The 21,182-nt window shown below is 47.6% G+C and overlaps 1 protein-coding gene across 2 annotated transcripts in view; it reads left to right on the forward strand.

Annotated features, from left to right (window-relative positions):
- The window catches only part of EDA (ectodysplasin A), a 77,843-nt gene that overhangs the window by 49,829 nt on the left and 6,832 nt on the right, over positions 1 to 21,182 (forward strand). For both annotated transcript variants that reach the window (XM_068411724.1, XM_068411725.1), the window contains exons 3-4: positions 17,368 to 17,397; positions 20,358 to 20,537. In XM_068411724.1, coding sequence (XP_068267825.1) covers positions 17,368 to 17,397; positions 20,358 to 20,537 — 210 coding nt within the window. The remainder of the gene's footprint in view (positions 1 to 17,367; positions 17,398 to 20,357; positions 20,538 to 21,182) is intronic.

Consider the following 21,182-nt stretch of genomic DNA (forward strand, 5'->3'; position numbering starts at 1 on the left):
AAGTCTGATGCGTTTGGTCCGGACTCCCTGAGTGCTTCCAGCTAAATGTGGTCCATCATCTTCAGACCGGGGTCGCTCTGATGCTCACGTGGCTCAGGCAGGATCCAAGTCCTTTTGCACCGACTCCTTGCAATCTCTCCCGGCCTCTTTGCAAGTCACTTGTATGAAGTAGCAGGTTTCCGCTGTGAGCGGAGCGCTGCCGGCAGATGTTCGGGGGGGTGAGCCCCGGCCGGAGGCTGCCGAGGTGCCGCCTGCCTCTTGCCAGATGTGCAGAGAAGCAAGTCAGTGGACTAACGAGGGCTTTTCTCGTCATCCTTGCGCCCAGGTGGAAACATGTTGTACTTTTAGTCCTGTCCCAGATTTTCCTTTGATGCATCAGAGTGGGGTCACTCCAGAAACAACACGCTTCCACCGGTTACGTGTCCTTGTAAATTAGGGGGGTTGACCCCACAGGGTGATGGGGATGGTCATTTTCCTGGTGGTGGTAGCACACGGGTTATGTTGGCAAGCAGTTCCTTCGTGTTTGGCCACCTCAGGGTTATTAGGTAGAGCAGTATTTAACAAGTGGAAGCTGTCAGGGTAGGGATTGACCTTGTAACAACCCTAAAATCAATAAATAAACAGAATAGCTTTCTGGTCTAACTTGTGCTGTTTATTTTAGACCTACGTGAAGGAATCTTACTTTTTTAGAGGAGGGCAATGAATCATTAAAAAAAATAAATAAACTCATGTCCCGGTGTTGCTAACACTGTTTTCTTCGTGAGTTTTGCAAAGGGAAAGTTGATCAAATCTTTGATCTCCAAAGAGCCTCCAGAAGATAAAAGTGGATGAACTATAAATTCCCAGAAGGAAGGAGATGTGCTTTGCACTTGAGGCCTCACTAATATTTGTCTGGAATTAATTTTATGAACTTTCAAGTCCTTTCACACATGCAGTGAAAGACCAAAGTGATCCAAGTGTGGAAGCGGTGGTTGGAGGGAGGCTGCTCCGTCCCCTTCCCCGGCTGTTGGAGTCCTGCTCATCTTGGTACCAACAACAGTGATTCAGTTGATTTATGAATGGCAAAGACAACACGGTTCCTTTCCTGAAAGTTTTTTTCTTTTAGGAAAATTTGCTTTCAAGTCTTTTGCTGTGAAAAAGGTATTTTTGGGACAGGTCAGAGCTGGTTCCGTGGGGTGGGAGGAGGATGATGGCCGTGGCTGTGCCCGGAGCACAGAGTCACAGAGATGGGATGAGGGAGGCCACGAGCAGAGAAGCTGCTTCGGTGCCTCTTTGTTGCTTGCTGAAAAACCCCAGGAAAAATGGTGTGTAATAGGAAAACTGGTGTGTAATAGTGCAGAGCTATCGGCTGGAGCCTGTCACTTCCAAACATAGCTCCAGTATTTCAAGGGCTCCTTTGAGGACTCCGGCTTCAGTCCTCCTACCCCCTTGTCATGTTTTATGGTCGTGTTTGCTTAATTTTTGTTTGTGTCCCTCCCCGCACAGTGCCCTGGAACCAATTAAAGCAGCCGAGGTCGTGTCCTGGACGAGGTGCCTGCCTGGCTGCCCTCGGCGCTCGCTGGCCCTCCAGCCTTGCCCCGGCGCGGGTCACCCTGCGCGGGCAGAGGGCATTCATGGGGGGCCAGTGCCCGGCCCGGTCCTGAGGAGCACAGCTCATCTTGCAAGCCAGCGTCCTGCCCGTGCCACCAAACCCAACATTTGCACGGCTTTAAAAATTGCCACTATTTTTTTCTCCTTCTCAAGGACCAGGGTTATCCCCTTTACAGCTCCCTTTTGTGGTTACCAACTCCACCTGCCACTGAATTTGCTTTAGTTCACTGAAACTTGCCCCTCTCCAACATCTCTCTCTTATTTTTCTCTTTTTCCCCTCCTTTCTTTTTCTCTTGGTGTATTTATGCTGCTGTGGAACCGCTGTTGCTCCCAGATTAACAAATCGTTCCGGAGCTGGTAATTAGCAACAGTTGTGCTAAAAGGAACCATGAAGAATGTTAAATTAGTCCACTTTTAAATAAACTGTGTATGAAATGTTAGATCTCTATTCCCCAGAGCACCAGTAAAAATGCTGCTGGCTCTTTGCTAACAAAGCCAAAATATGGGAGTAGCATGGTTGTAACTACAGAGACAATTCCGTGCTCTGGAGGTTATAAATAATGACAGAGCATTTACAAAGCAGATGTCAATAGGATTTTTTAAAAAACATTGTTTTAAAAAAACACCCTAGTTTCTTTTTCTCCTACTTTCATCTCTGTTCCCAGTTAGATCCCTGCCGTGCTGCTTTCCTGGTTTGTTTGGTTTTTGCTTTTTGGTTTGGTTTTGTTTTTTTTTTTCCTTCCTAGATTTTTGCATATTGAACTTGGTGAGAAACACAAGTGATTGTTACCCATTCTTTGATTTGGAGCATGGCAGCTGGGAAGAGGCTGAGCAGATGGCTGTCCTTAAGCTGACAACAATTTGGTTCCTACTACTTTGGCAGTCCTTACTGCCGAGGAAAGTCCTTGATGAGAACTCGTGGGTTTCAGCGCTGCAAAGGGCTTTTCTTGAAATGAAAAATCAAATTCTGGGAGAGCAGAAGCTCGGCTCGATCCCTGCTTCTACCTGGAGCTTTGGAAGTGATGCACCAGCTACGTGGGCCCAGCGTTTCAGCCCGGTAGTGTTCGCGTGGTGGGAGTCGGCCTCTTCTCCCAGGCAACCAGCGCTAGGACAAGAGGACACAGCCTCAAGCTTGGCCAGGGGAGGTTCAGGTTGGACATTAGGAAGCATTTCTTCTCAGCAAGGGTCATTAGGCATTGGAAGGGGCTGCCCAGGGAGGTGGTGGAGTCACCATCTCTGGAGGGGTTTAAGAAAAGCCTGGACATGGCACTTAGTGCCCTGGTCTAGTTGCCATGGTGGTGTCAGGGCAATGGTTGGACTCGATGATCGCAGAGGGCTCTTCCAACCTGGTTGATTCTGTGATTCTGTTTGGGGATGGTTTGAGGATGGTTTAGCAGGTGGCTGGTGCCAGAGCCTGGCTGGGGGTGCCTGGCTCCCTCCGTCCCCGGGGCAGCCCCCTCTCCCGCAGGTGCTGACTCTCGGGCGTCCCCGCTCCCGACCGGGCAGTGCTGAGGGTGCGATAGGGCTTGCTTTATTTTTTTTTTTCAAGTCCCGATCACAATAGTGACTTTTCCTGCCGGCTTCCTCCCCTTTGGAAAGGGCAGGTTCGTCCCTCTGCCTCCAGAACAATCGGTGCCTTTGTGTCGGCCCCGTGCAATTCCCCGAAGCCGCGGCGTTCCCAGAAACGCAGATGTATGAAGGGCGATAGAGCCTTATTGTGCTCCGCAACCATGGTGATGAGCGCTCGGTAAATACAGAACATTTCCTGGACGCTGGAGCACGGGAGACGGTCCCAAAAGCAGGGCTCACCACAAAGTGCTCGCACTTACTGATTTCCCCCAGAATTTCTCTGTGATTTCCCCCAGAATGGGAGAAGGGGGGAATTAAGGTAATGATTGAAGGACAACCTCCATCCCTTTCCTGTGACGTTGCTGTCAGCACTTGTTATCACTGCAGTAAAATGTCTTTTACTCCTTTACAGATCCTTACCCACACGCTGTGCCTATAATAAGGCAGGGATCTCTATGAGGTCTTACACCTCAAGCACTTTTCAGCCATGAAGATACAGCGATAAACACATAGGTAACTTATTTCAGACCGTGGTCTTGTGTCCGTGCTCGTTTCTAACTAACATTTCCACTGAAACAGAGCCAGAGAAGCTTAACAACTGGCTAAAAACCCAGAATGATGTTTAAGTCCTGGTTTCAGCTCTGTTACAGCAGTGGTAGATTAATACCGTGTCATTTCTGGGAGCAAGTGGAAGCAAAGTTGAAGATGATACTAAAGAGGATCTTCGTGCTCTAGGTGTAACTTTTAAGAGCATACGTTTTTAGACAGCTGCAACATTTTCAGTGTATCCTTGGTTCAAACTACTCCAAATTAAATTTTTTTTAATACTGAAATTACTTTGAGGTCAGATTCACTGCAGTGTCCATGAACAATCTTGGCTGAAGCCTGTCTTGGGAAACCATAGGCAGTTGTTTGTCATCCAGCAGCACTTCAGGAAAGATGTTGAGGTGCTGGAGCGAGTCCAGAGGAGGGCGACCAAGCTGGTGAAGGGTCTGGAGGGTCTGACCTACGAGGAACGGCTGAGGGAGCTGGGGGTGTTTAGCCTGGAGAAGAGGAGGCTCAGAGGTGACCTTAGTGCAGTCTACAACTACCTGAAGGGAGGTGGTGGAGTCACCATCTCTGGAGGGGTTTAAGAAAAGCCTGGACATGGCACTTAGTGCCCTGGTCTAGTTGCCATGGTGGTGTCAGGGCAATGGTTGGACTCGATGATCCCAGAGGGCTCTTCCAACCTGAGTGATTCTGTGATTCTATGATGTGGTAGGTACCCAAGCAAGACATAATTTGAGGGAAGCTCCACGTAGCCTGAGCGTGTTGGGAAGGCAGGGGTGTTAACATCTAGGCTTGAGCCAATATGCTATTGCAGCTCAAAGATTTTGGAGTCACTTTCTGTACCTAAAAAGTGTGTGATGCTGAAAGCCCGAGCGGTGACGTTCCTTCCTGCAGTATGCCTTGAGGGTGATATTTTCATGAGGATGTGCTGCATCAGCCAGCAAGAAGGAACCAGGGTCTGAAAGCTGAGGGAGTCCAGAATTCTTCATTGAACTCTGGTACGTTGCTGTCCCAATTGGATGTTAAACATTAAAAGCAATTAACTTGGTGGGAGAGGTACAAGCCTAATTGTGTGGTGGCTGTGATGAGGCATTGTTCCAGGTCACAGGGTTCACAGTGTGATGGTCGACGTGTCCTGATCCATATGCAACCTCCATTTGCCTCCTGTCTTCTTCACCAGCCCTTCCAATTGTGATCTGGATTGTTCCAAAAGAAACCCTGCTTCATTAATATTTATAAGGCCGTGATTAGGTGCTGTTGATTTGTTCCATCCATAGAGCTGCTTTGTTGTGTGTTTGTCCTCCCCTGGTATCTCACGTCTGGTTCAGATAAGGCGGTGGGATGACTGCTGGAAGACTTTGAGATGCTGAGGGTATTCAGAAGGCTTGAGAAGGAATTCTCTGGTCAGAACCTTGGTTGCATTTGCAGATACTTGCGCTGATTCCATTTTTGGGTGGGTTTCAGAGTTGTCCTGATGGATCCTAGTGCGTAGCCTACGGTGTGTGCCGCAGCAGGCTTTGCTGAAGCTTGAACTAAGCTTCTAAGCTTTTTTTACAGCTGCACGTTAAGCAGGGACTAACGTTATTAGAAGTGACTGGTGATTCTGTATGAATTCAACTTCTGAAAACCGGGGCTTTTCATGACGCCTCGGGTCAAATACTGAAGTTCAGGAATCTCAGATAGCTTCTTCTGTTACAAAACATGGTCAGGACTAATGAGAGGAGAACAGATGTTCCAGCCAGGCAGGAATGCGGTTGCATCTGAGCTATGTGTGCATCTGAACTGCGGATGCCATGCACCGAGCACCGTAAACGCTGAACTCAACTAGTAGCTGGTGATTTCTTTCCCACAGTATGAGAGGCTCCATTGTCTGTCTCGCTGAAGTATTTGCAGCTGAGCTTTGATTTCTGCGAATAAACTGGCTCTCTGGCCACATCCACGGAGTATTTTGCAGGCAGACACAAGTTTGCGTAGCACATGCTCCGAGCCCATCTGGTCGCAGATCAGCTCTAGCACAAAAGCTGGGGAGCTGGTGCCGAGCTGGATCACGTACACCTTTTGGACAGCCAGGTGGCAGTCCAGGCTCAGGGTCCTGCTGCAGCGACGGTGGGGTATCTGCAGATCTTGGGCTCAATAAGCTTATTTTTCTCTCCGTGGGGGCCAGGGTGGGACTGAATAGCCAAACCCCGAGTTGCTGTGCTGGTGGTGGGAATTGTGAAGTTGTCTTCAGTTGTGGCCTGTTTGGGCACTCATTAAAAATCTGCTTGGTTGTAGCAGACCAGATACATCGGCCATAGGAAAAGTACTGTCACACAAAGCTGGGACTCTTTGGGGGAGAAGCTGTGAATGAGGCACGGCAGTTGCATGTTTTCATTAGGGCTTTGTTGGCCGTGATGTATAGCAACATTGTGGGATTCATAACTGGTGTCGTTAATACGAGCAGGATTTGGGGAAGTCCATTAATCTGTTTGAAATGCTGGGAGTGGATAAGCTCCAGGGCTGGCCGAGCCTGGCAAGACTTCTTCACTGCGTCACGACTGCTGCAGGGACTTGACTTGGGCTTCCCAAAGAGTGGTGGGGTCTCTCTTGGGTTGCTTTCAGACCCCTTTCCAGACTCATACAAATATAAGTACACGTCTGTCCACACAGATGTACCTTTGGATATAGCTCCCGTGCTTATTCCATGTAATTAACCCATCAGCTTGCAGAGCAACGCTACAGAAGTTTTCCATCCAATTAGGCAGAGGAGGAATGAAAACATGGAAAGTTCTGCAGGGATGAGACAGTCGAAGAGATTTCCTCCCACCTGCCCTCGATTCCTTTCGGATAGCTGCGGTGGGGAAGAGCGCATTTAAAACATCCAGCAAACAATTTAAGAGAGCCTTTCGTTAAAACCTTGCTGCGGCACCACTTGGGAATCATTTCTACTGGAATTCATGACATATGTTAGTTGTTTATCTTAGTGGGATATGACTTAAAATGTCAGAATGTTTTGTGTTAAGCAACAACCGAATAAAACAAACAAAATAAAAACACAGCTGTAATGCTACGCTTTAAATTGTTGAATTCAAATATGTGGTATTGATAAAGTAAGCAATAGGGTGCAGTGGTGTATAGAAAATAAGCCTTGTGAGTCCAGCCAGCGAGCCAAAAAAAGCCTTGAGATACTTGAATTAGAAACTGTAATGTTGTTTGTCAGCTCTGCTGTAAAGATCCAGCATTTGGAATCCAACCTAAATGCCTGGAGGAAAACAAAAGGCACGTCATATTCTTCTTCCATAGCCAGTGAGAGTGCAGAAAATGAAATATGATGGCCACAGGTTCTGGTGTGAACCCCAGGAACTTGGCTGGGACTGATTATGTGGGAGCGGAGTTAAGAAGGGTGGAGATTTATGTTTGATTGGGTTTTTGTGTTTTTGAGAAGGCAGTGCAATATTATTTTGCCAGCAACAGTGGCTCTGTAGTTAATTGGGAGCAGGATTTTGTCTCTGTTCATGAAGACATTTGTGCTGTGGTGTGCTTGCACCTACTCAGTGGAGACTGGAGGGATTTTTTTTTAAAAAACCTTCATGGTGTCTGTAGGCTGTCCTGGTACCTTGCCACCGAGCCCAAAGTGGATCTGGATGGGATCGAGGAGATAAATCAACTTGGTTGTTCTTTATGTCGCATCAAGTGATGGAAATTCCTGTTGCAGTGAGTAAAGATGCCTCTGCTGTACTCGAGAAAGCAGTGAGGAGTGATTTCAGCAGAGCTCTGGCTGTTGGAGAAGCAGAGCTGAGAGTGTGGAGTAACATAGGGTGGAGGGGACCTCTGGATCCAGCCCTCTCCCCCAAAGAAGGACCAATACCATGACAGAGGTGACAACAGCAGAGGTGAGAGGCTTCTCAAGGACAGAATCACAGAATCAATGAGGTTGGAAGAGCCCTCTGGGATCATCGAGTCCAACCATTGCCCTGACACCACCATGGCAACTAGACCATGGCACTAAGTGCCATGTCCAGGCTTTTCTTAAACAAAGGACGGTTGTTGTTCCAGCCTGGTTCTTCTGTGACCCTGCACCTATGTTGTTCCTCATGCCAAAAAGCCCTTAAGAGGTATGCAGGGCTGGTGGGTCTCTATATGCTCCAGCATGGATCCCTTCAAACAGCAGCTGGTGACCTACGTGTCACACCATCCTTTTTAAGATGGAAAGACCTGGTAAATGCATGAGAGCAATTACATTCATCCTACTCTTTCCCCCTCTCCAGCTGGGGCAGAGGGTGATTGCTCAACAACATACCTTTACCTGGACCAGTGAAACAGGTTGTTGACTGATGGTCTCTTAGATCTGTCTCTGTTGCTCGCACTTCAGTTCTGGTCGTCTTGAACTTCAGTAACTAAAAAACTTTTTTTTGCCTTTAATATGATTAAAGATCAGTATAAAGCTCATCACAACCTACTGTCGCTGTTGGCCAGTATCTGTCTCTGTATTTTTGCATTTAACTGTCCTCCCATTCCCTTTGAGCTTGACCAAGTTATTCCCTGATGTGGCGAGTCCTGGTTTTTATTTGTCAAACCAGGCAAAAACCAGAGTATTGGCAGATGAAAAATAACCAATGGCAACAACAACAAAAAAAACCTGTTACGTGATGAGATCTTACATCGTCTGAAGCTGTCTGAGGAAGAGAGATTGGGGCTCTCTGGCGTCTAGTGTCACTCCAGGGACTTGAGAATGGGGCAGGGATGAGCTGTGACTTCTCTTGGTTTGTTTTTAAACTGCTGGGCTCGAACTGGGGTCTGGTGTACGGGATCAGAGGAATAGGGAGGGAGCAGGCTACTGATCCATGGAGCTCCTGGAGCAGCATCTGATCATCTGGATGACACATGGATGTAGGCTTGTCCTCTGGCAGATTGCTGAGAGGAGGAGAGCAGTGAGGCAGCAGAAAGCCGCTCTCATACCTAACTCACCACAAGAGAAATGATTCTCAGCCTTTGGTGTTGATGCACAAGCTCTTCTCAGACCCTCTGGCCAAGCAGCTTAGTGTCCCAGAAGTGTCAGGGGAGACCTCAGTGTGGGATACTTCCCCTGGAGACATGTGAAAAGTCCTTAAAGAAGATGAAGAATAGCCTCAAAAAGTGGATATAGCCAAGGGAGTGCCTCAGCAGAATACAAGATGAGCTGCAAACTCTTCTTGATCTCTGGGGCTGGAGGAGACTGGCTTTGAGTGTTAGGCAGTTTCATTCAGCACAAGGGTGGAGTATCAGAAGTGTCGGCTATAAATTGGCTCCAGGCCAGTCTTGGGGACTTAGCAGCCTGTAACTCCAGAATATGACAGGGCTACCACTAAGAAAAGACTCCCGAAATGTAGGGCTTGCATTTCTACACGGAGTTTAAATGCAGTGAAGGTGGAGCTGGAACGTCCTCCAGGCATGATTCTCGGTACTGCTGTGGAAGGCAGGTGCCATTAGAGGAAGGGCAAGGAGGGAACGGAGTTTTATGGATTTATGGGATGCTGTCATGGAGCATCTCAATTTAAGATGTAACCAGAAAAAGACAATTAAGGGTGACTGTGTTCACACATGAATTTGAAGAGTTTAAAACAAAAGGAAACAAAAGCAGAGAGAGAAGCAACAATGGTGGCTGAGGGAAAACTGAATGGCCCTGGCTCTGCCTTACATACTAATATATCAAGCAGCCCTGTTTCATCCTTCCCCAACTTTTTTACAATGAGCTCCCCATTCTGTCATGTAATATATTCAGTATATTCAGATTTATTGAAATTAGTACTAGCCTTGTACCAGGGACGTTGCATCCCTAACTTGGATTCAGCCATCCTGCCTGTAATTGAGGGCAGCATCTTTCCACCACACTTAGCAGAAGACCTCCCTTCCTCATCCCACCCCCTCAAAAAACACTCTGGCAAGGCATGCCAGAAGTTTTGAGTAGTGCACAATGCATTTTACTTCTGGGATATTTTCCTAGATCTCCATAATTTATCTTATTTTCTAAATATTCTGGAGTAATAATACCAAAGCTGCTCTTCAAGATCTGTTGCCTTTTTCTCTGGGATCGGTAAAGAAGCACTTTCTTTTTCAGGGAAAGGAAAAAATTCATCTTGTTTCAGTATTTGTATCACTGACTGATATTTCAGTAAGGGTCCAAGAAGCTTTCATCTGGATAGACCAAATTTCCTGAAAATGTTGAAAACACGTTGGTTCCAAACCTTCCCCAAAACCACGTGTTCTAGATTAAGTATGTGTTTGGGAGCTAACATCCTTCTTTCCCCAACTCCACCATAGTCTGGCATTAATAACACCGCACTTAAAAATATTTGCAAAGCCTTACATATCTCATACCCACGTGAATGAAGTAAGTATCATTACACCAGTTCTGTGAATGAAGCAACCGAGTTTCAGGGGTTTGAGTAAAGTGGAGTTTTTTGATCTTATTCATTGGGATAACCTACGTCAAAGAAGGTAGTAGATTCTTCATCACTTGAAATCTCAACTAACACTTGAGCTTTTCTTCCTGTCCCCCCCCCCCTACCTTTAGTATTGGTCAAATAGAGATAGAGGGATGGACGGGAGGCTCAACGGGGAGGACTTCTTTAATACTTGATCATCATAATGGTTCCTTCTGATCCTAATGTCTGTGAAAGTAGACAGGACTGCTTAGTTCCTCCTTTGCCCCTCTTGCTTAGGAAGCTCCAAGTGGCAGAGAACTTCCTTCCTGGAGAGGTGGAAACTTTCACAGCTGGAGGGCACGTGGTGGTCAGAGCTTTCTGAGGTGGAAAGACCCTGCGTTGTTGGGTTGAACAATAACCTGAGGGTTAGCAGGTCTTGAGCCCTGGGACGCTCATCCGCCACACCACGGAGCCTGGTTGTCGTGCTCAGCTTCTGCTTCTTCCCTTCCCTTTGTGCATTGTGTTTACTGAGAATCCAGCACCCCTGAAGAAGAAAATCCCTGCATGCAAATGGAGAATACCTCCATTTTGGCCAGCCCCTTACGTGTTTCAATAATCCCATTCATAGTGGTATCCCAACTAATGTCCAGGAACTCATTTCACATTCTGTTGGCTGTCTGTTCTCTAGAAGTTCCTGGTGGATTTGGGCAGTGTTCAGAGCTTTGTCTGAGATTTGTCTCTGTTAAACCAGATGGTTAGCAGGGTTTGGAAAAATACACAAATTTCCGTAGCTGTTGAGAACAGCGATCATTAAACCTAATACTCTTCTTCCAACTACAGCCAGAAGCTCATACTTCAAAGGAAAAGCTGCATTTTTTTTTTAGTGCACAAAGACAATATAGTTTTGAAAATTTGCATATTAGATAAGTCACATAAAGCTCCCTGCTTCTGTTTTCATCTTCAAAATTAGATGTTCATCTTGAAAGTAGCTGTGGACTTAATGACTTAATAATGTCACCTTATGCTTATTTTATGAATGAGGGAGATGTGGCTTTTCTGGAAGATGCGAACGTCTCATTAATCATCCAGATTTTGTTTCTGATTCTGTTTGTAACCTGGGCTGAGGATAACTTCTCAGTACCTCCGTCTTCTCATCTTTCAGCGGCAGAGTGGTGGTGGTCATATGGAGATGGCTCAGTTGTTTTGTCTGGAACAAGAGCTGTGCTTAGGTAGGAAGACCAAGGATATACCACAATAATTTAGTGCTAGGAAAACCGAAAAGGGATGCCTAGGGGCAAGAGGTGAGTGCTGCAAACAGGTTAGTGCAGCCTGTAAGGACACGGTGATTGCTGCAGCGTGCCTTTCCGAAACTGGTTGAACACCTTGAAGACATCAGTAGGTATCTTTGTTCTGAATTGACTGTGGATGCTGCTAGAATATGGTAGAGGCACTCGTTGACTTTCTTCTGCTCTTGGCAACTGAGAATTAAAGACTGGACGTGGCACTTAGTGCCCTGGTCTAGTTGCCATGGTGGTGTCAGGGCAATGGTTGGACTCGATGAGCCCAGAGGGCTCTTCCAACCTGGTTGATTCTGTGTGTGATTCTGTGTGAATTTGAGACAAAGTTCAGCAGCCTTCCTGGGTACTCGTCCTTCGTTTGACTGTTTCTATAATGGTCAACCTTTTATAGGTTTTACACAGAATGAGTGTGATTACAAAGATCTGTTCCCATCAATAAAACCAGTTTGAACTGTTTTGCAGGAATTTAAACTATTTCTTGTTAATCCACACGCATAACTAATAAGTGAACGCAGGGGTTTTTTTAATATACTATTTATATCAGCATATGTCCTAAAGAAGTTTTTGATATTTTTGTATTTGTAGTAAATCATAGCAGCGTGTAGCGTGCAGAAAGAAAAATCAGGGGGGAAAAAAGTAAACTCTGTTAATCTTTATAAGAGAAAACATGTCATGTGTAATATCCTCGAGTTGCATCACCATCTGGTTTTTTTTTTCTGAAGCCCTTGGAAATGATCCAGCAGATGCTAGGCCTGCAGGAGCTGGGGGCTAGAACCTGCTCCCTGAAGCACGGTTAGATGTCTTCTGCTGCTTGCTGGGCCACAGCTGTGGTTTTACACAACAAAAGCTCATCTATTGCAAATATTTTCTTTAGCTTAAGTGGGAAGCTTGCATCTGAACTGGCTCGCTGCTGAAACGCGTGGCCGTAGTGCTTCTGCTAGAAGTGACTTGGCGTTGCTTGGAGCCTTCCCCTTGCAGATGCCCAGCTGGATGGCTTCCAGGGTGGCTGGTTTGTTATCATATAGAGCTGTATTTTCCTGCTGGTACCTTTCCCTCAAAGTTTACCACTCTTGCTGGTTTTATATTCCCTCCTTTTCTGTTATCACTGCCTTTTATTTTCCCACAGATGTGGAAAATAAGCTTTGGGAGAAGTCTAGGGCTTGAGTGCTGTTCAAAGCCAGGGTCTTCAAAAGCCCAGCACGCAGCATTACTACTCCAACACCTTTGCTGAGGAAACCCCGTCCTGGGATGAAGAACTCAGCTGGCAGATGATGGGGGTGGCCTGAGTTATTGCAGCGGGGGTCGGTGGACTCTTCCTACAGGAAATCCAGTGAAAGAGATTGTAAGTTTTAGAAGTAGATCAGGTATCTAGATCAAACGTTCCGAGTCAGGCTAGCAGCCTGCTTCATAGCTTAGTAGCTGTGGCTTTAGTAGTTAGGCAAAAAATAACCTCACCACTTTCCAAAGGGACTGATGGATTTTTGAGAGATTTTTAAGCAGTGACCTGTGACGCTGGAGGGCTCGCTCTGAGCCAGAAGACCCCCTCCAAACCTCTGCTCCTCCTCCTGGAGGTTAGAAGAAGCCTTCTCATTCCCAGCTTAATTATCTTCGGCAGCAATTCACACACGTGAAGACGTGCCAGCACTGTCCTTTAAGCCCCAACAGGTCTTCTCCCTCCACACCCGTCACCGTAGCCTTTCCCAGCGATGCTCTCATCCCTTTCCCAGAGTTGATGGCTCTGCTTGTCTGCTTCTGAAGGTGGGCAGCCCCATCTCATCTGCTTGACGTCCCCAGGAGCCCTTCTGTGAAATTGTTCTTACCTAAATTCATCTTCCTGTGTGCAGATGATCAGAACTGACTGCATTACTCCCAGGATCTTCACCCCCACCTACTGAGTGGCATCAGTATTGCCCCATGTCTGCTGGAGGTATTCCCACTTTTAGGGTTGCATTTCTGCCTTTCCTGGCTGTGTGACAGCAGCTCGGCACGTGCAGACGTTGTCCTCCCCGGCTCCGTCTGAGGAGCTCCACCATCCCGCAGAAAAGTGTGCTCTTCCCCATGTATATGTAATTTATAGGACTGTTTTGTATGACTGAAACTCATTCCATGCTTATGATCCTTCAAAGCCATCCAGCCTGTCCTCTCTGATATCCTGGTCCTCTTCTGTGTTCTGTCAACTTCTGTCAACTTTCCTTCCTCTGCAAAGCAAAGCTGAAACGAGGGGTTGAATAGAGCTGACAGCTCCTTCAAGGAGGGATTAGAGCATAAGCATAAATTTAATTTCAGATGAAAGACAGGAAATGTAGAAGGGGATGGACCTCCCTAGGTCTGGGGTCTGGTTTGACCTCAAACGCGAGCAGACGGCATGCGGAAAGGAGGTGGGAGATAGGTGGGATTGGTAGGAAGAAGTACAAAAGGCGAGCGCAAGCACATATGGAGAAAACCAGCTATGCCTGGGTGGCTGTCGCGTTCACTACCGGCAGTCAAGACCCCAAGCTTGATCTCTAGTGCATTCATAACAAGAATTCATGAGGAGCAGAGGTGATGCCAGAAAAGTGCAGAGACCCAGACTCGAGGTTCTTTTGGTAAAGAAGTGAGGAGAGGTGCTGGGGAACAGCTGACTGGTCGGGTGCTCTCAGATCCCACCGGGACCAGAATACATCCTCAAATACACTGTGGTGAAGCCCCTGAAAGCAGAGACGAGAGCGGTAGCAGACAACGTCAATCAGTGGAGAATTCTTCAAGTCAAACCGGTGTCCTTCTACAGAAGATGGCAGGTCTGGTGGGCTCCGGAGCAGCAGTAGGTATCGTGTAACTTGTTTTTTTATAAGGTTTTTGATACTGTAGAGAAACATAGTGCATATGCCTATAGTCTGCATCTTGGAGCAAAAAAAAAAGTATCTTCTCATAGAACTTCCTTGGAATCAAGTCACCTAATGGCCTCCATGAACCTATGCTAGATAAACGCGGGTAGTAGGAAAGGCTTTGAGACCGGGAGCCTCTGCGTGGGAGGAGTGGGAAGGTGAGATGGGATTAACAGCGTAGAAGAGTCTAGGAAAGACTTACACTTGCCCAACTAGTAGGTGTTGAACCTGCTCCATCAATTAACAGATAACCCGTGGGTCATACATGTTCAACCACTGCAGCTTTATTGCTGCAATGTTGGGGCGTGACCTCAGAAGAGCATGGCAGAAGGGATCTTGTCCTCCTTTGCACATGTGTTGGGACGTGTATCAAGGGAAGTTTGCAAGCCTTGTGCCTCAGCACCGTTCGTACTGAGGGGCATGTAGGTCTGGTATTTCGGTGGCATTCTGCTTCTCAAACTCCATAAGAGACTTTGTTACCATTTTAGGCTAAATTGAGAAATGCTGAGTTCACCATTTTGAGCAAAAAATGAGAAAATTCTGTCTTCGGGTGTCTTGGATGAACCTTATGGCTCCTTGCTACAATTAAATTATCCACCCCCTCCTATTGGGAGACGAACAGATGCAAACCCCAGAGACTCAGAAGCTCCCCAGGCTAATAATATTGTGTTTTTTTCATGTCAGAAGTATTCTTGTGTTTGTCGAAAGATTCACTTGCACAGCCGTAACATCTCTCTCTGCCGTGCCTGGAACAGATGCGTGTGTTGTAATATAGACTGTGAACATTGACATCGCATGTGGTTCTCATTCCTCCCATTCATCTTTGAAGCTAATTGGTTCCATCCATCTCCAATGTGTTTGGCTCGCCGCAGCTATTTGTACTTTCACTCTGGCTATAGCGCGAATGGTGTGATATATATAACATGAAATAAACTCTCGTGACTCCGAGGTCTGCAGAGACACAGACGCAGCACTCGCATTTCACTTGCTGGGTTGGGTGTTTTTGTCGTTTGTTTGTTTAAATGACACCCCACCCCTCCCCAACAATTTTTTTCTCTTCGCTGAAAACGTTATTAACTAGCTGGTACCTAAGATGAGGGCTGGTGGAGATCGCCGGTGTCATCGCGGCTCATTCTGCATCGTGGAGCTCAGCAAATGCAAACAGAGGAACCCGTCCATGTTTCCCGACATAAAAGGTTTCGTAGTTCATCTGCTGGTGGTGGAGCTGCTCGTTGGCTTCAGTGTTGCTCCCTAGCAAGGTACTGGGACTGGCATCGTTAGAAACCCATGTCTTGTCCTAGCTACGTGTTTTAATACTATGAATATATGGATTAGTGAAAAACTACTCAATTAGCAGGAAAAATAAATTAGCTAATACCATGATTTTCCCATGACCCAACAGCATAATGTATGCAAATTCATACTGAAAAGGCATCAGTAAGGTTACTGGGTATTTCTCTCATCTTTCCTCTAACCAGCCGTGGGAACATGGCGCTTTGGTACTCATTGGTGATTTGTCCTTCTCTACCACTGCACACTGGGCCCCGCACTTCAAGAAAGATGTTGAGGTGTTGGAGCGAGTCCAGAGGAGGGCGACCAAGCTGGTGAAGGGTCTGGAGGGTCTGACCTCCGAGGAACGGCTGAGGGAGCTGGGGGTGTTTAGCCTGGAGAAGAGGAGGCTCAGAGGTGACCTTAGTGCAGTCTACAACTACCTGAAGGGAGGTTGTAGCGCAGTGGGAGTCGGCCTCTTCTCCCAGGCAACCAGCGATAGGACAAGAGGACACAGCCTCAGGCTTCGCCAGGGGAGGTTCAGTTTGGACATTAGGAAGCATTTCTTCTCAGCAAGGGTCATTAGGCATTGGAAGGGGCTGCCCAGGGAGGTGGTGGAGTCACCATCTCTGGAGGGGTTTAAGAAAAGCCTGGACATGGCACTTAGTGCCCTGGTCTAGTTGCCATGGTGGTGTCAGGGCAATGGTTGGACTCGATGATCCCAGAGGGCTCTTCCAACCTCATTGATTCTGTAATTCTTTTATTTACACTCAAAGCAACCTCGTTACCTTCCATCCGTTATAAGCATATCTCAGTCAAAGGTGATTTCAGTCTTCAATGTGTGTTTAAACCCAGATTTTTAGAGGGATTTCACTGATGAGCAGCGAGGGAATATTTGGGGCTTTTTGCAGTTCATTCCCAGCCATGATTAATTTTTGAGGAAGCAATGGAACATGGTTCACACTTCAGCTTCTGCTCAAAAAGTCATGTAGTATCTCAGCTTCGCTATAAATATTTTCACTTCTTGCTAGGGAGGCTTGTTTTCCCATTGTTTAGATGAGCCGGTTCATACTAATTCTTTGCTTTTGGGGTTTTTTTAGTATTTTTTTATTATTTTTAACAACTTGGCTTGCAAATACTTGAGTTACTGCTCTCAGCTGAGAGCTGAGCCGTACTAAGTTTCTTGTAACCTCTCCTCATCAGGAAGTGTGTTGGTTTTAAATGTTAAGCTTGGTGATTTCAAGCTAACAGAGAAAATTCATGTATGGCTGCATAGACCACAAATGCATCCGTTGTCTACTCGAAAAATAGTCTGTTGTGTGGGGATGGTGTTTTTCAATGGTTTCTGTTGAGCCTCAGGGTTTCTGCTGCCTGCAGGTTTGATGTGCTGTGTTTCCATCAGCGACCTCAGGGGATACGTGTGGCAGGACTCTGAGCAGGGATCAGCAGAGCTGGAGCTAAGCTGGTGTCTGAGCGTAAACTCTGGCTGAAGGTTGAAGAGCATCTGTCACCTGAGCTTTGCCCTTGGCCACAAGCAGATGGCTTAGCTCATCTTTGCGATAAAGAGGTGCCCACCAGAACTCACTTGTTGCTTTATACCAGCCACAGGTTGTGAGTCTGAGGGAGGGTAAAGCAGATCTGGGGCTGGTAAAACCATTCCACCTTCAGAGCAGTTGTTGGTAGGAAACAGAAGACTCCGCATCTTTGGCTGAGCAGTTGTGTTGCCTGTGTTGTCCCAGCTCTGGAGAGGCACCCTCCGGGTCGCTGCGTGTCGGTGGCAGTGGGGATTTTCTAAGATGAAATGATCACTGAATTTCACGAGTTTTCTTTTTTTTTCCTTTGTAGGTCCAAGTTCAGTTAAAAACAAGAAAAAGGGTAAGTTTGAGTTTTAATTTAATTTTCCTTTCTGTTCCTGTGTTACCCGGCTATGGGTTCTCTTTAGCCAACGTGAAGGAGAAGCCAAGGGCAGGTTCCCTCTGCGGACGGGGCAGGGTTAGGAGTTGAGTCACATACCAGCTATCGGGAGCCGCTTGCTGTTTGCTTGGCCGTCTCGGCCAGAAGAGCTTTAGCTTTCGTCCCTGTACTGCCCTGCAGCGTGCTGCAGGTTGGGGTCTCCTTCAGACCCACCAAAACCAGCTCAGATACACTCTGCATCTCACTTCTGGTTGGGTATTAACCTCAAAGGCATCATTTTGTGTGTCCACCCTGAGCGTTGGTCAGCCCACAGGTGTTTTGTCTGACTTTCTTACGTTCCTTAAGCTGTTTGCAGTGGGTGAGTGGGTGTTTTTTAAAATGTGTGTTGAGTTGTTGTGCCTTGGGTTATTCAGGCGGCAGCCCCGCGTCTCCATGGGGTGTCGGATGCGGGTCGCAGCAGTGGGAGCAGCCGAGCTTTGCTTGTCTGTGCTGCTTTAATAGCACGTCAAATCGCTTTTAATCCTGGGGTACAAACTCAACGTTTACAGCTGAGAGGTTGAGACAGGCCACAGTTACAAACTTAGTTTATGTTTACTCTCAAAAGCAGCATAAAATTTTATGTTTGCGGAGTTTGTCCTGACAAAACTTGGAAGCCCTAAACCTGTGTTAAATCAGCCGAACTAATAACAAATAATGACTGTGGTATTCCTGGCAATTCTGCGGTAGCAGGGGGATCTCGTCGGGCTGTATTACATACAGCTGTAGTGCTGTATAAAATAGTTTAATTTTATGGTATTGTCACATTTAATTTTTTTGTAGAGTTAGAGCTTATTGTTTGACAAATGATGATTAAGGAAAACCTCCTGGTTCTGCCTGCTTTGAGTTTCGGAGCCTGCCTAGTGCGTGTGGGTAAAGACGGAGACTTGGCACACTGGGACTTGGGTGCTGGAGACATCCCTGGAGAGCTGCTCAGCTGGGGCTGGGGTCCCCTCAGTTAGAAGATGAATGGAGAGCTTTATGCTTGCTGAATATCTGTTTTTCGCCGTGTGACTTTAATAAGTGACGTTCCGTTAATGCAGAAAAGTCGTTGAAATTACTCGAAGGAGCGGGAACGCACAGAAAATAAGTGTCCCTGTGCGGCGTCAGAATTATGTGCAATTGTTTTACTGCTAAACTAGTAGCTCATTTAGTAGCAGACCAGATTTCTGAGGCAGATTAGTTAAACCAGCTGCGATGTGTATCCCCTTGGGAAGGAGAGGAAGGAGTGACAGCAGCAGGATTCCCGACTTACTGCGTGTGATCCTTTGTTCGGATGCTCTGGGTCGGCGGGGATGGGGATGAGAGGAGGTTAGTGCTTTGGGGGAAGGAGGTGCGGGGTTTGAGTCAAGGTGATCGTTTCCAAAGCCCGTCACTATCCCGAGGAGGAGGAGAATGGCTGGGTTAGGGGAAGGCTGCTCGTTGCCAGCTCAGATGTGAAGGTACGACTGCTGATCTGGGCAGGAATACTGCTGCCAAGGATTTGTGCCCCATTTTTGTAGGATACCAGTATTGCTTTAATCACCCGTGCTTGCTTTAACTTCGTTTTCTGCACACTGAAACTAAACCACACACAGGTGTCCTGCACTGATTTCCCTGTGCCCTTGTCCGTGGCCATCCAGGGATTTCCACTTCTGTGCTAACTCAAATAGATGGGTTTTTCCTTATGGTTCTGTTCCATGACAAAGATGGATATTTAGTAGAGAAACAAGTACATAAATGTACTCAGAAACCATTCCCATAACCATTATTTCCTGTCCTAACTGCTGCTGTCGTCTAAAACAGTGTTTAATTCTGTCCTGCAGCAGACTTTGTTTCAGCAATTGAAGCCGTTTTGCAAAGTTAATAAAGCTCTTTGGTGTAAGAGCTGTTACAAAGCTGCATTTTAAAAACTACCTCGAAAGGACATAATTTCTAACCAGGAGGGCCCAGGTCAGGCTTTCCCTGCAGACCTTATTTCAGTGCGTGCCTGGTAAGAGCCTTCCCTGACACGGTTGGGCTCTGTCCTGGGAGCGCCTGGTGAGATGTGTTCGAGGATGGTGGTGGTTCTGCAGTGCTTTCACCCTCCTGGTTGGGTTAGTCCTTCCCTCACCCCTCCACCCAAAGCCACAAAATGCACATTTAATTATTTGGAGGCACTGTAGCACTAAGTTCTTGGTGCACGTTGAGCGCATCCTCAGGCAGCTCTGAACTGCCCTCTGGAGGCACCTCTCTCCTCAGCCAGGAGACCAGGCCGTGGGGATCGTACCCGAACGCATACGTGTACAGCAGGTAGACAAGATTGCAACTGTTTTCTGTCAAAAAATGGGAAACTGAGAAACTGCGGAGCGGTTTGGCTCGACTTTTAATGCTCCAGAGCTCTGGGGCAGAGACCGCCTGAGCCTCCATCTCTTGGGAGGCCTTGGAGTGTCACAGACTGACTGGGGTTGGAAGGGACCTCTGGAGATCATCTAGTCCAACCCCTGCCCAAGCAGGGTCACCCAGAGCACGTTGCACAGGGTCGTGTCCAGGCAGGTTTGAATATCCCCAGAGAAGGAGACTCCCCCCTCCCTGGGCAGCCTGTGCCAGGGCTCTGCCACCCTCCCAGTAAAGCAGTTATCCCTCAAATGAGTCCATGTGCCTCATTTAAATGTAATTACATGTGCTGGAAGGAGCCTGCGAGGCGGTGTCCTGCTTCTGCCCTGCTGGCAGCGTTGTCCTCGTGGTGCGGAGCTGCAGGACCCCCACCCCGGCCCCTTGGGTGCTCCTCCTTGTCCCTGCCCTCCAGCAAGCAACGAGCCATCCCCAATCTTCTGCTTTCCTCGTTCCCAGGGCTTTCACGTAGGTAAGAGCCCATCCCATGCTCAGTGTGTGCAGAAGCTAACACTTGACCTTCTCTTTTTCAGGTAAAAAGGCCGGTCCTCCAGGGCCCAACGGTCCCCAAGGGCCACCAGGTCCTCCTGGGCCCCAGGGTCCCCCCGGCATTCCCGGCATCCCGGGGATTCCCGGCACAACCGTCATGGGACCACCCGGCCCCCCAGGCCCGCCAGGCCCTCAGGGACCGCCGGGCCTGCAGGGCCCCTCAGGTAACCGGCTTGTCCCCGTCCCTGCGCAGAGCCCCCCTGGGGACACAGGTGGCTCTTCCTGGTGGTGTGTTAATCCCTGTTAAGCCGGCGCAGAGCCCAGCTTTGCAGCGGGCCCAGGAAGGCTGACGCTCGGCCTGGCCGCTGAGCCAGCCCAGGGGCCGCACGCACTCCTGTACCAGCCACAGGAAAATATGTTTTTCTCCTGCAATTCTCAGTTTCATTTTTCTTTATTTCTTTGTATCTGCACCATATTGTTTGTCCCTGGAGTCATGGGCCAATTATTTTGTTAAAATCCCTGAATTTAATAACTCTTTAAAATGGAAGTTCACGTCAGTGGTGGTTGTTATATACATATGAGCAGTCTATCACTAAAAAATGTTCTCTTCAGAGAAATCAGAGCTGTTACCCTATAGCTCGCACGGCTCTCAAAGGAAAACTTGGTTGATTTAGTTTCTATCTCAGAAAGCGCCGAAGCAGAGGCCAGGAGCAGCATGAGGTCCTTAGCGCTCCGGAGCGCTGCCCACAAGCATCTCCGCTTTAATAGAGATTTGGCTCTCGGAGAAAAGGGATTTCAGCGTGAAGTAGCTTGAATGCAATGAATGACCTGAGTTACTGCGGAGTGAAACTTGTCGTCTTTGCAGCCAA

This window comes from Nyctibius grandis, chromosome 13 (genome assembly GCF_013368605.1).
Source record: "Nyctibius grandis isolate bNycGra1 chromosome 13, bNycGra1.pri, whole genome shotgun sequence".
NCBI lineage: Eukaryota > Metazoa > Chordata > Aves > Nyctibiiformes > Nyctibiidae > Nyctibius > Nyctibius grandis.